The 13,074-nt window shown below is 42.9% G+C and overlaps 1 protein-coding gene across 1 annotated transcript in view; it reads left to right on the forward strand.

Moving 5' to 3' along the window:
- The window catches only part of LOC146258738 (metabotropic glutamate receptor 8-like), an 86,400-nt gene that overhangs the window by 25,637 nt on the left and 47,689 nt on the right, over positions 1 to 13,074 (forward strand). The window contains exon 2 of the mRNA XM_084671831.1: positions 4,511 to 4,727. Within this exon, the coding sequence (XP_084527957.1) occupies positions 4,511 to 4,727 (217 nt within the window). The remainder of the gene's footprint in view (positions 1 to 4,510; positions 4,728 to 13,074) is intronic.

Genomic DNA, 13,074 nt, shown 5'->3' on the forward strand with positions numbered 1-13,074 from the left:
GGGACCAATCCCATATTTTTACCACTCCTTACCAAGGCGTTCATGACCACGTTTGAGTTGTTGCAGAACATGTTGGAGTTATTATAATGATGACATTGACTCGATTATTCTACTCTGGAGACAGGTTTTACTTGTCTATGTTATATTCTGATGCTAACACCAGCGTAGCTTTATCTGAATGTGGTCCAACACTTTCTGAAGTTTGTGACAAGGATCTCAAATATTGGCCACTGATGTTGGGTGAGTAGACCTGGCTTAAAGATGGTGTTAGAATTAATTTCAAACGTGATTAATAGTGTTTTGGTTAGGGATATGTGCAGAAGAAGGTCATGTTTTTCCATATCTGAGTCTGCAAAAAAAAAATTGTATGGACCTTGCTTTCTACATGGGGGCATCATCAATCCAATTAACAATCAGAGCTATCATTAATAGTTGGTTTGCTAGAACCCTTAGTTCTTCTGTTGGAAATATGAATGCTACAACATAAAATGTAATTCTATCTGTCGTGAGAGTTTGTTTATTACACTCTCCAGGTGTGTCTGAGCAAGCGTGGAGGACCGACATTATACAGTTTGTTCCACTGAAAACATGGCAGACGTGTAGCATACTGGAAACAGTCCAAAGGTTTCTGTTCCTCAAATACTATCAGCCTCAGAATAAGGAACCATAGAATCACAAACACAGACATTTGTTGTTTTTCAATCACAGGAAAAAGAAATAATATGATGCATAATACTGGAAGAAAGAGCAAGTTCCTAACTAGAACAGGTTGTGGATTACCTTGGGGGATTTCAAGTAAGAATGAGTGCACACTGCAAAGACATTTTAGGACTCTTGTTTTCCCAAAAAATACATTTAAAGAAAGTGTGATCCAAATTGCTCTCTTAAACTCACTATTCCTCTTATCAAGCATCCTTCAAATAAAGCATTTTGTTGAGAATTGGGCAGAGCAATATGAGAGAATATAAGAACAACAACAGGGAAACGCTGACCCAGGACCTGAAGCCGTCCCTGATGATTGTTTTCAGCGTGTCTCTCACCTGTCACTTCCTTGTCCCCACATTGAACAAAGACAACATGCCACTTTAGATTGTCATGAGTGCTTGTCCCTAAAGCCTACGCAGAAATAGAAGTATTAACTAGGCAGGGATATCATCGTAAAAAGGAATGAAGGTAGTATGTGACTGAGACAGAATGTAGGACCAATAGAAGTATTGGGATGTTGTGTTTGATATATGAGACTGTTGCTGTCCTGTCTTGTAAGCACAAACTGTTCTTGGCACTAACCTATTAGCTGATATTGTCTGCTTGATACTATTATCTGCTGCACTTGGTATATCTGCTTCTTTTTTTCTTTCTTTTTTTACGTCACCTTGGATAATGCTACATAAAGAAATGTAAATGTAGCCATTTTTAGACAAGCGAACGATGTAGATACAGATTATCTCCAACCTCGATGGAAGGATGTAGATCTGTGTGAAAAGTGCCTGTCGAGATGAAGCAAATGTCATTAGAGGAGCAGAAATGAAAATAAATGGATTAATAAAGATACATCAAATTTAACTGGATTAAGGGAGTCATACCCTGTCATGTCAAATTGAATCTTCTTCTTAATTACCAGCAGGCAGGCAGAAGTGTAGCGTTCAGAACAGGCAGTTGTCAATATGGGATTTAATGGTGCAGATCGCATGTGAACACACGTGTCGGTTTCTTGTGAGTTTGTACACATTTGAGTGGGCGGGAGGCCAAATATATGGTTCCATCCATCTCTGTTTACATGACTTCATTGGGACACTAGCCTGCTCTTTGCTTAATTGTCTCAAGTAAAGGTTGTTGTTTAGGTTAATGAGGATTGTGAGGACACAATATATCAGCCTGGCGACACACATGGTTTTACAACTCCATTAGCTGGCTTTGTGGTTCTCTGCAGAAAACATTCAGCTGGATTATTGAAATGGAAGCGAGGCTACGCAAGCCTGATGTACAAGAGACTGTTGAAGGTGATCTGACTCCTGTTTCGGTATGGTGTGAACGTTAACATAAAACAAAGGCCTATAGTTTAGAGACCGACAGAAGACAACGATTGAAGTCATGAATGGGTTCCCAGACATCTTGGAGCATCACGTCACTCGTCTGATGCTGTACACCTGAGGTCGATCTTTACCTCAAGACCCCGAGAAGAAACACTCCAAACGAGGATATCAATTGCACACAGTGCAGCTTGTGTTCTGCAGGTGTGGTTGAGGTAGAGAGCTCCCCAGCCTTTTTCACGTCAAGACCCACCCACACGTTGAGTCCCACCCCTCTCTACAGACTCCTACAGAGAATGTGGGAGTGCATCTGCTCAGCCCCCGAGTTACAGCTGCTCTTTTTTTCTTCCCCTCTCAGTATACATTTAGTCTTTGCTAACAACCCTACCTCTCCTCCTCTTCTTCCCACTCTCTCTCATTTCTGCCTCTCCTCACAAACACACTCACACACACGCCAGCACACTTTCTCTGTCTCTACACACACACCCCTGCTGTGGGGACATCTGGATGGCCGCAGTAGCCATGTGGAACTAGTACATGATTTATCTTTTATGCTTATAGCTTTGAAAAGGCAAAGTGACTCAATACCTAGCCAACTAATCTCATAGACCTATAATCAACAGCAATGCTGTTGCCACATGGGCGTCCTCAAAGTTAAAAGCCATCCTTGTTATTTTGAATGTCAAACTCCAGTATGCATAATCCATGAATTGTCTGAAAAAATTATTTTCTCGTATCTCTCTTATCTTGCATCCTCTCAGTATCTTTCTGTTTATCAGTGGTATTAAAGTGGTGGTCTTAAGAATTCTGGTCTGGTCAAGCCAGTGATTCTACAAAGGCTAAAAACAGAATGAAACTTGATTTAATTTAATCCTCAAGCTTTCACTTTATTCAAACGACGGTAGAGAAATTGATGTTGATTTCGCAGGTGATTAGCATTTGAGAGAAGAGGGATTTTTGTACTTCATGGCCAGTATAATGTACAAACCCAAAATTAAACAACAACAAAAGCATCTGAACAGTTAAAAAAAAGTTTTATGACATCTAAAATTGAAAGAAGAATGTCTAAAACGAATTCTGAAATTACTGGAATTACTGGAATAATACACTGGTCAAATCGAATATTTCATACCCTTATTTCAACTTGTTTTATTCTTCTCTACCTCTAATGCAGTTATGCATAATTCATTTTTGTATGCGACCCTTAAAACATCCTAGAAGTTTGCATTGCATTATGCTGATGTAGGACTGTTGAGTTTGTGTGTGTGTGTGTGTGTGTATTACAAAGACTCGGCGAGATCTCTTGTGGCCACTGGCCAGTATTATTTATCTGGCTTATAATGCAATTCTGCAAGCACTTTAGCCCTGTGGAAACCCTCACTGTCTGGAATCTATTGGAATGCATTGAACTGACCCTGCAATGAAGCTTGTGTGTTTTATCAGATTAACGTGTGATCAGTAAGGGAAAAAAAGGAAGAGAGCTATAGCAGATAACGGCCGTTTGAAATCTATCCTTTCAACCCCATTAAAGCAGAAATAAGAAGTGGGCTTTGTTTCAGCCCAGATCTTAATCACTTAATGGAGAAGATTCATTAAATGAGAAGATTATGACTGCTTTAGAAGTTGCCTCAAGTTATTCATTATCATCTATTATGCTCTCAATATCTTAAATACTTTACTACAGCCTGGTATATCTTGCCTCCTTGGCATTAAACAGGTCTTAATTTCCTCCAACCAAACACCAATGGGTTAAACTCCTGGAAGGCACTCCCGAATGTTTGCACCACCCAGGTGATGTTTGGATTAAACAGGACGCGGTAGCGACAGGACCCGCTGCATTTGTATTTACCAGCCTCTAATTTGTAGCTGTCTAAGAATGAACAGAGATGGGCTCCAGTTGCCAGGCTGTGAGTGGCATTTGTATTGCTGGCACAGCCTTTGCGCCTGTCTGTCTGTCTTTCTCCCACTCCTCTCAGCCTTGAATACCAATGAGACAGCCTTTAGGCCCTGCCCAGCACCGCCTGCCCTTTGGTTGAAGCGAAATCAATCAACCCTTCAATCGTTTTCTAAAGGACCATTATCCAACCGCTCCCTGACTTGTCTAACTGTCTGCCAGGGAATCTATGACCTGGTTCCCCATAGTGTCTGTCTGTCTATGGCTGCCTGCCTGCCTATCTCTCTGTCTCTGTATGTCTGTATGTATGTCTGTTTGTCCATTTGTCTGTCTTTACTCTGTTGGCATCAAATCTACCCCTCCGTTTATTAGTCAGTTAGTGGCCCTGGTGACTGGTCCGTTGGCCTGGATGACATGTTCTGGGGGTTGCCCACATTTTGACTCCTCTCAAGGTCATTCCCCAAATGTCAGGCTGGCTTCACCTTGTAATCACACGAGCCAGCGTCGTCCAAGGGAACATTGTCGTGTCTCCACCCTGCTGACGGCCTCCTTCCTCTTCCTCTCCTCTTCCTCCTGACCTCCACAGATCCCCCAGATCAGCTATGCCTCCACGGCCCCGGAGCTGAGCGACAACACCCGCTACGACTTCTTCTCCCGCGTGGTCCCACCCGACTCCTACCAGGCCCAGGCCATGCTGGACATTGTCACGGCGATGGGCTGGAACTACGTGTCCACGCTGGCCTCGGAGGGGAATTACGGCGAAAGCGGGGTCGACGCCTTTGTCCACATATCCAGGGAATCAGGTACTGTGGGCGAAGCATGCGTTCGGTTCAGTGTCGTTGTTTACTGTATAGACGTGACCATAAGTTTTGGCAGGGACACATTTTGGGTTTTGCAAAGTTTGCTGGTTCAGTATTTGAGGAACATTTTTTCACGTTTCTATGGAATACTGGAAATCAATAATGGACATTTCAAAGGTTGAAATGTCATTTTCAATACATGCAAATAGTCCCCTCTTTTACAGCAATCAATCTGCTCTTAAAATCCTATCAGAATAATAGTCATTTCACCTGGCTAGAACTAGTTCACACTTTCCCTGTACTGATGATATAACTTCTGTTAGCAGTCATGTTATGCCAGGGCCCAAAAACTGTGAAATGTGGGTTTTTGTGATACATTACATTTTACGGGGGCCAATGAAGCTTTTATTTAAATCCATCTGATCACTCTGCATAATAATGATCCATCTGATCACTCTGCACAATCATTGAGGAACATTGTGAATCAACACCATAACAACTGAAGCAGCAAACTTTGCAACACAAAATGTATGTCACTCTCAATACCTTTGGCCACGTCTGTACATCAGTATGATGCAAAATGGCAGCTAGGTGACTTTTTGAACATACATGGTTGTTTTTGTGTCTTTACAGTGTTTTAACAGTAACTATATACACTACACCGTAGCAAAGTGAGGGATAACAAAATGTCTTGTTTGTCATCTTAGGATGTTCAAACAAGCTAGTGGCTCTGATCCCTAGACTTGCTGTTGGCAAACAAAAGTTTGATTCATAAGAGACACACAAAATAAGATGATACATAACAAAACGTACCGTTGCTCAGCGGTGTCCCTTCCATCCACTTCAGTGTTGTCTAGTTTGACAGTGAGTAACTCAGAATTTGCTGTCTTGACAAAACAAGGGAGAACTTGGGTTCACATGTCAAGATGTTGCATGCTTCAAACACCAAAAGCCTGTGTGCGCTTGAGAGAGAAATGAATTTATGAGGGAAGAAAGACGACAAATGAGATGGCATTCTCTTCCTGCGTTGCCTCCCTTTCCCGTTCAAATTAATTTAGAGTTGGTTTGTGAAGGGTGGAATTTAAACATGACGCTAGGACGTACATGTTTTGTTGACTAGGGAAGCCACCGGTAGCTAATGAAAGAGATTATCTATGTAATTACTGGTAAAGACATGGCAGTTTTTTTTGTACGACTTATGTCACAATTAAGTTTAGTTCTCTCTTTTTTCCTCTCTCTCTCTCTGTCTCTGTCTCTGTCTCTGTCTCTGTCTCTCTCTCTCTCTGTCTCTCTCCCCCCCCCCTCCTCCTCAGCCCTTGTGATAAATTATTATTGCAGCTTTTGCCAGACGCAGGCATGAGGCCACACATTAATGAAATTGTAATCGATGAATTAAAATTCATAAACTGTAACATGTATGTCCGAGATTAACAGTGTGCGTGCTTGGTAGCCCCGGGCATATTATAAACGAGCCGGATCTACACCGCAGCATGGAAAGGCCTTCCTATCACCAGACCTAATACTTGTGGGCCGCTGCCTTCCCCTGGTTCATATAAGTGCTGCGCCTAATGGATCAATTAGAGCTATTGATCGCCCCACGACTCCCCCCACCTGTTTTCCAAGCCGTCAGCAGGCTAGTGGGACGTTGAAGTGGATGATGCACGGCAGCACAGGTGGAAAACAAGATGGCCTCTTTAAACAGTCCTAATGCACTCTTACTCTCACCCAGAGATCCTGGTTGGCTGACATGCTGATGCGAGGGCGGGAGTAGGCGTCCAGTGTGGTGGCCAATAGATGGCATTTTCTGCCTCAGCTGTCACTTGGGTTGAACTCTCCTGTCAAGTGAATACCAACCACCCAGAGCTGAGATAAAAAACCCTCACTGGGAGGAACAAGGGATGCAATTGAAAACAAAGCAGGGGCATTTTGGTTTACTCAGGCGCTCATTTGGTTCGTTAGCCTTGGAATGGACTGATGGGGGATTTTCGTGTGTGTAGAGGCCTCCCTTCACGCAACTTAGAATTGCAACATTAGGAAACCCAAGCTAATCCCAGAGAAAGAAATGGTTTAGTAGGTATCCAATTAGCAAGTAAACTAACCCACTCAAACACATCAATAGCTTCCCAGTAATACTTCCTACACAAACAGTATACAGAAATGCAGTTTCACTCTTGGCTTCTCGTAGGAATGAACTGTTCCAAATATTCCTTTCTAGTAAGCCGTTGAATGATAATGATGTTGTACTTGCCGTACAAAAAAATCACATTTGCACAACCAAAGTGTGTGATTGCCAGGCAATTTACAATCTAGTAGGACAACCAACAATGGTCTTTGGCTGTTCATTAAAGCTCCTTCATCAGACCTGATTGCCATGTAGCGAATACCTTAACCCACCCCATTCCTGCAACCCTTCTCCCCTCCCCCAACACCCTATCATGACAATGCCTTCACAGCCAGCTTTCCATGGCAAAACAACAGCATAATCTCGATATAAATGGTGCGAGCAACTTTAATCGTGAAAAATGTGAGCAATATGAGGTTTAAAAGGTTTGGATTAATAACGAGTAGCCATAAGAAGAGAGGTTTTTTTTTTACCTCGGGGAGTCACAACAGCACCTCCCTCCTCTACGTTGTCCTCCTCCATAATGAAGGCCATTCCTCACCCGTGTTGTTCTCACCAGGCTAGAAAAAGATACCTGCCTGTATGTTTTTCACTCATGTCAATTTGCCGAGAGACAGAGAGAGAGACAGACAGAGAAAAACAGAGAGAGAGAGAAACAGAGAGAGAGAGACAGAGAGAGAAGGGTGCTCTTCATAGCTGTGTGCACATCGTGGCAGGTTGCGTTCAGGCCCTCAGAAAGCGCAGGCCGCTTTTCGCAGTGTGAGGTCGCACTCCTATTGTTGTTCGTGATGTGAAGGACAACACCCCACTGGCTAGCAGAGATGAATAGCACCTAGGCCCACACCTAGGCCCACACAATCTTCTCTGCCGGCGTGAAAGGGGGAGAGGGACGTGTAAAGAGCTAATGATAGTGGCAAGTCAACATCAGACTTGAATGTAATATCCTCTAGAGTTCAACTCAGAGGTCTCTTGAGAGCACAGTAAAACAAATTACAATTACAACTCCTGCAGATTTAATTAAAACAAAATTATATATATATATATATATATATATATATAACATTTATGACAGGTCGTTTTGCATCCTCGTTGGATGTTTCTACAGGATGAAAGTGACACTGTCCTCAGCATACCACTAGAAAACAGTACACCTCCGACGTCCAAATTGCGAGCCAGCTCACATACCTGTATTTGTTCTTTAAAACGCACCGCTGTTGTGTACTTCTACTTCTTTGCTGTTTCCTATTTTTTATCTCACAGCACGTCAGTGGATCTTTGGTATTTTGTTGGTGTTGCACCTTGCGTTTATCTAAGGGCCAGAGAGACGTGCACAAACGACGCACCAAACGGAGGCTGGATACGCGCGACAGCCATTCAGCGCACGCCTACACGTACTCAGAGTGAAGTCTGTTTCAGCCTTTTGAGTGGAGAGATCAGTTGTTTCCTGTTCCAGCAACAGATACCTCGAAGTCGCCCTGTGAACACCAGCTACGTGTGGAGTCCCACTAACAACCGTTGAGGTGAGACAGGGGAGACCTGTCACTTCCGGCAGCCACTCTCGTCCCCAGCCCGTTTCCATGACGACGGGTGACAGACGGGTGAGGTGCGTTTAGCCAGGCAGACGGCCGCCAGGGGGACTGACGCCACGGACCGAGGGAACGGAAGACAATAACAAGGTGTCATGTCCCCTGAGATCTGACCTGGAAGCTAACGTCGAAGGCTAGGCTCTCGGGTAGGGAGATGGGAATGGGGTCTCTGGTTTAGAGTCAAGACAACGTCAAGTACTGAACGGTAGTTGATGTACATTGCCATATCAAAAGAAACCGCTTTTCTACCGTGGCATCCGTGTCTGTTGAGCAGCTGAGTCATTTTCTGCCCGGGGCGCTTTGTCTTAGTTGTACTGTTCTGTTTGAGAAGCGGTTTGGCTAGTGTCTGAGAAAATGATTTTTCCTATTGGCATGCAGACAAAACCCACCTGCCACGTGTCGACCCTGTTGTGAAAAGACTCCCAAAATCATCTGACACAAATTAAAAAAGGTTTAGTCCCTCATCTCACCAGTCCCGCCACATGCTGCTATTTCCCAGAGGGATTGATGAAGTATCTACCCAACCTACCTACCCATTGCAACCCCTCCCCCAACCCCTTGTCCCTTTACCCCTGATTAAAATTGGGCCCTCTGGATGTCCCTGCTCTGCTCCACTGAACCACCTCTAATCAACAGAACTGTGAATCAATTATCTACACCTACAGACTAGTATAACTACAGGGCTCTGGAAGCTTCCATTTAGACCCCAAGAGGCCCTGGAGAGGGGGAAGCCGTATCTTCCCCTGTTATTATACTGTAATGATCCCCAATCACTGTACCCAGGGAGTGAAATGGATTCTCCCGCTAGGCTAAATAAGACGGCGGCACCCGACAGCTAACATACCTCTCACTGCCAGGCCGGCTGCAGACAAAAACTTTCAAGATGCACGATGAGTCTCTGACCTCATTGGCAGGGATAAGCTGTCATGGATTAAGATGCCATTTACATAATATCATGGCAAATGGAATTTTGTCTCTTGCCCGGAACCACCTCGTTTGAACTATACCATTTTTCTTTCAGCAGAACCTCTAACACCCATGTAGAAAATATCTAAATGTATTTTAATAATCATTTCCCCCGCCTGGTAATCCTATTAGGAGTTTGATTAAATGTATTTTCTTCCTTTGCTACCTTTGAAGTTTCAAACTTTTCTGCCATCAGCTTCTGTATCAGCCTTGTTCATAACTCTTCTAGCCCACCTGGGGTTTGGCTGAGCCAAGCTGTTTCCGCGGCAACCCTTTACTGTGACAGATAGTGTCGTTATTGACATTGCAGAATTGGAAGGAACCATTCACACACTGCAGGGGTCAGTTGAACATACCAAGAAGACCCAGGCTCCCACAGCAGACATGCATGTGGTGGTTTGAGAGGTGATCAAATGTATTTCTTTTGAAAAGGATCAGGTGGGCTAACTGTCTCCTAAACGTTCTTGCATACATTAGCTGAACATGTTCAAACATAAAATGTACAGAATTGTTTCCTTATAATATAAGGAAATGATTCTGTACATTCTATGTTTATGGTCTAGCATGGTCAGATTGCTACAGACTATAGTACACACAACACAACTACTCAAGTGAGCTGATAGTTATTTTCTGTTCAAACGCCATGTCTGGTGGCTTTCTTGACATGTTCTCAGTATGTCCCTAGCTAATAGGGAGTTAAGAGGAATCAAATGAACAGAGAGCATGAGAGACAGAAGCAGAGGTTCTATTCCAGTTTTCCTTAACTGCAGAGTTCTGCTGGTCCTTTTCCTAGTTATTTTGTTGTTGTCCCCTATAGGACCTATGGTAGAAATGTTGGTCATATGCATAGATGTATGTGTATGATATCTACAAGATTCTACCTTCATTGGTAAGAGACAGGAAGGGAAGATAATTAAGTTGAGTTCAAAGGAATGTGAGGTGCTGATGGCTCTGTGGGCAGCTTGCCCTGGGGGATGGGTGAAGCATCGTATATGGCCTTCTGTCCTCTGGTCAGTGTAAGGGGCAATAGAGGCAGTTAATCTGAACTTTGGCTAGAGAAGGACTGTGTCCTGTTTCATTGTTTGTGTTAATTAAAAGTACTGTTTGAAGATGACCACACAAAGGACAGTTGACCATTTGGCTGGCCAACTCCTAGGGCTTTATCTAGTGGTTTGGGGAGAGATGTCACATTAAAGAACAGTGAGACAATTGATATGGAGATACAAGCTGTCACTGAGTTGAGTTAGCCAATCACAGAGTTTGCTACATTGATTGATTGACCTTATAGAATGCCATTTGATCTAGAGTTTAAATAAGGCAGTGCATGTGTGATAGTTCTCTATCACTATTGCGGATGATTTGTGACTAGCGCACCCTTCGTAATGACTGATCACAAAGTACTTTGTTTAAGCTTATGTAATTGTATAACCTAAATACATTTGATTGAAATCGCCATTTTGACTTTGTTCAAATATACACAGTCCAGTCCAGCCACAGTCAGAATGTTCTTTCACAGGCCGTGATTAGCTTAGATTTATGTCCATTCCTTCTATTTTTGTCAAGAACAGCTCTAATTGAATATTGCTTTGTTGTAGTAAAAACGTGAGTATTTACAGTACCACACTGTACAACGTCTCCCACAAGCACAATTAAGGTTATCACACTCCCATGAAGAATGCATTGAAGGCTGACATTCATCAAGTTCCTTTTGCAACATATGGTGGAAGTACATTAAACACAGTTCCTTACTAATGAACACCGCAGATTTGGGTCTCAAGGTGAACATGAACCCTTGTACAATGACACATCATCAAGGACGTATGTGTTTTTCATCCATCCTAGAAGATGATTTCAATGTTTTCCTCCCTCCATATTCACACAACTAGACCTTCACAACTGGATGCCCTCTCCTACTGGCCCCAATGCCACTGTATTCATGTCCGTTATTCAAAATGGGTATGTGGTTATAGGCACCATATGTCCATTAGCATGTACAGTAGATATTGGCTCAGTCTAAGGACACATGCTTGTCAAACATCTCATTCCTAAAATGATGGTCATTAACATGGAGTTGACAAAGTGGTATCCACTTACTTTTGACTATATAGCTTACACATCCCCATATTCCTTTCATTTGTTTACCTCCTCTTATGTTACCCAATACACCATTGTATTTGTGTCAGTTATATATATAACCTAAATCATGTTTAGGTTTACTCGAATGAGAGGAGTGTATCATTTCCATAGTTACAGTAACTGCCATTATACTAAGTCTGGGATTTAAAGTTTGTCCACATCCAAGATTGTAAGTGTGCTGAACATCATTTGAATCACTCTGGGCATTTCATATTTAATTAATAACGTTGCTAGTATTTCACTGATGCTGAACCTGCAGTTAAAGACAGCAGTATAACAATGGTTAAAAACTGTCTCCACTGGCTTGCAATACTTACACCAAAAAAAAACTCCACGACAGATTCCACTGGAGTAACTTAGCTACTGCTACTGTAGACCAGAAAACCTCTCTGGAGTTCTGCTCCAGTGGGTTTCATATGACTGTTTGAGGTAGTATGTCTATGTTGACCTTTAGAACTGGGTCAAAATACAGGATAACACATACATAACAGAAGCAGCCAAGGTCATAAGGACATACAGTCCAAGGAACACAGTACTAGCGAAGGAGTTTTTTTATGTGAAATGTAAAAACAACTGTTTACTTATTGGCCTCTTTCTTCTTGTTGGAAAAAAACCCGGCAGTAATACATTTCTTTTCAACCATACATGGAAAATGTGATTTAGCCTCTGGGAAGGAAACGCCACTACAAAAATGGGGGAGGAAATCACACAAGTGAGATGAAGAATGCACAAAGCAGCTTAAAGTGTTCGGGGCATCAGCCTGAGAAAAGAAAAAACTGAAACCTAATGTTGTTTTCCTCAGTGACAGCTCAGCAAGTTTGCACTGATTATTGTCCTCATGCTCTATTCTTCAGACACTTCCCAGGCAGCAGTGCCAGAAATCACAGGACTGTTAGCAGCTCAGAACCATAGCTGCAGGATGCGTTCACCAGCTTTTGTTCTGCTATGTTTATAGATTTGTTCCTCTGTTGTTGTTGTTGTTGTTTGGGTTCATTCTGAGGTGAATGAACGCATGCCACCATTTCTGAATCAGACTTACAAGACATATACTGTACAAAGAGAGAGATGCTGGAAGAGAAAGGGAGTGAGATTGGAAGACAGAGCTAGAGATCAGACGAGGAGAGAGATAAGAAAAGAGAGGATTGACAGAGGTAAAATCCGCCCTGCATGTAATAATGTTGCCATCACCAGGTCTGCAGCGTAATAAATAGGCAGTCATTCTGTGTTTTGATGAGCCAGGTCTGAAATGTAGAAAATTAATTCCCCTTTGGTGCTACAGTTATTACGTTGTACTCAGTCTACTACCCAGACATGCCGAACATCCGTTCTGTCTGTCTGAGTCATTTAGGGACACTTTTAGCTTCATAACTCCTTGTTTGCCCCTGGCCAGTAATGTGACCTTTGCTACTGTGTATGTTGCTCCATACTAGCTAAACCCACAGAGGTGTTTATGCCCTCAAGCCCAGCAATAATGCGGAATTCCCCTAGCCACTGGAACAATGTTGATCCTGTTTTCTGAGTTTGGCCTGAGTGTGTACAC

The sequence above is a fragment of the Hypomesus nipponensis genome, chromosome 14 (assembly GCF_054491055.1).
Source record: "Hypomesus nipponensis isolate SF chromosome 14, ASM5449105v1, whole genome shotgun sequence".
NCBI lineage: Eukaryota > Metazoa > Chordata > Actinopteri > Osmeriformes > Osmeridae > Hypomesus > Hypomesus nipponensis.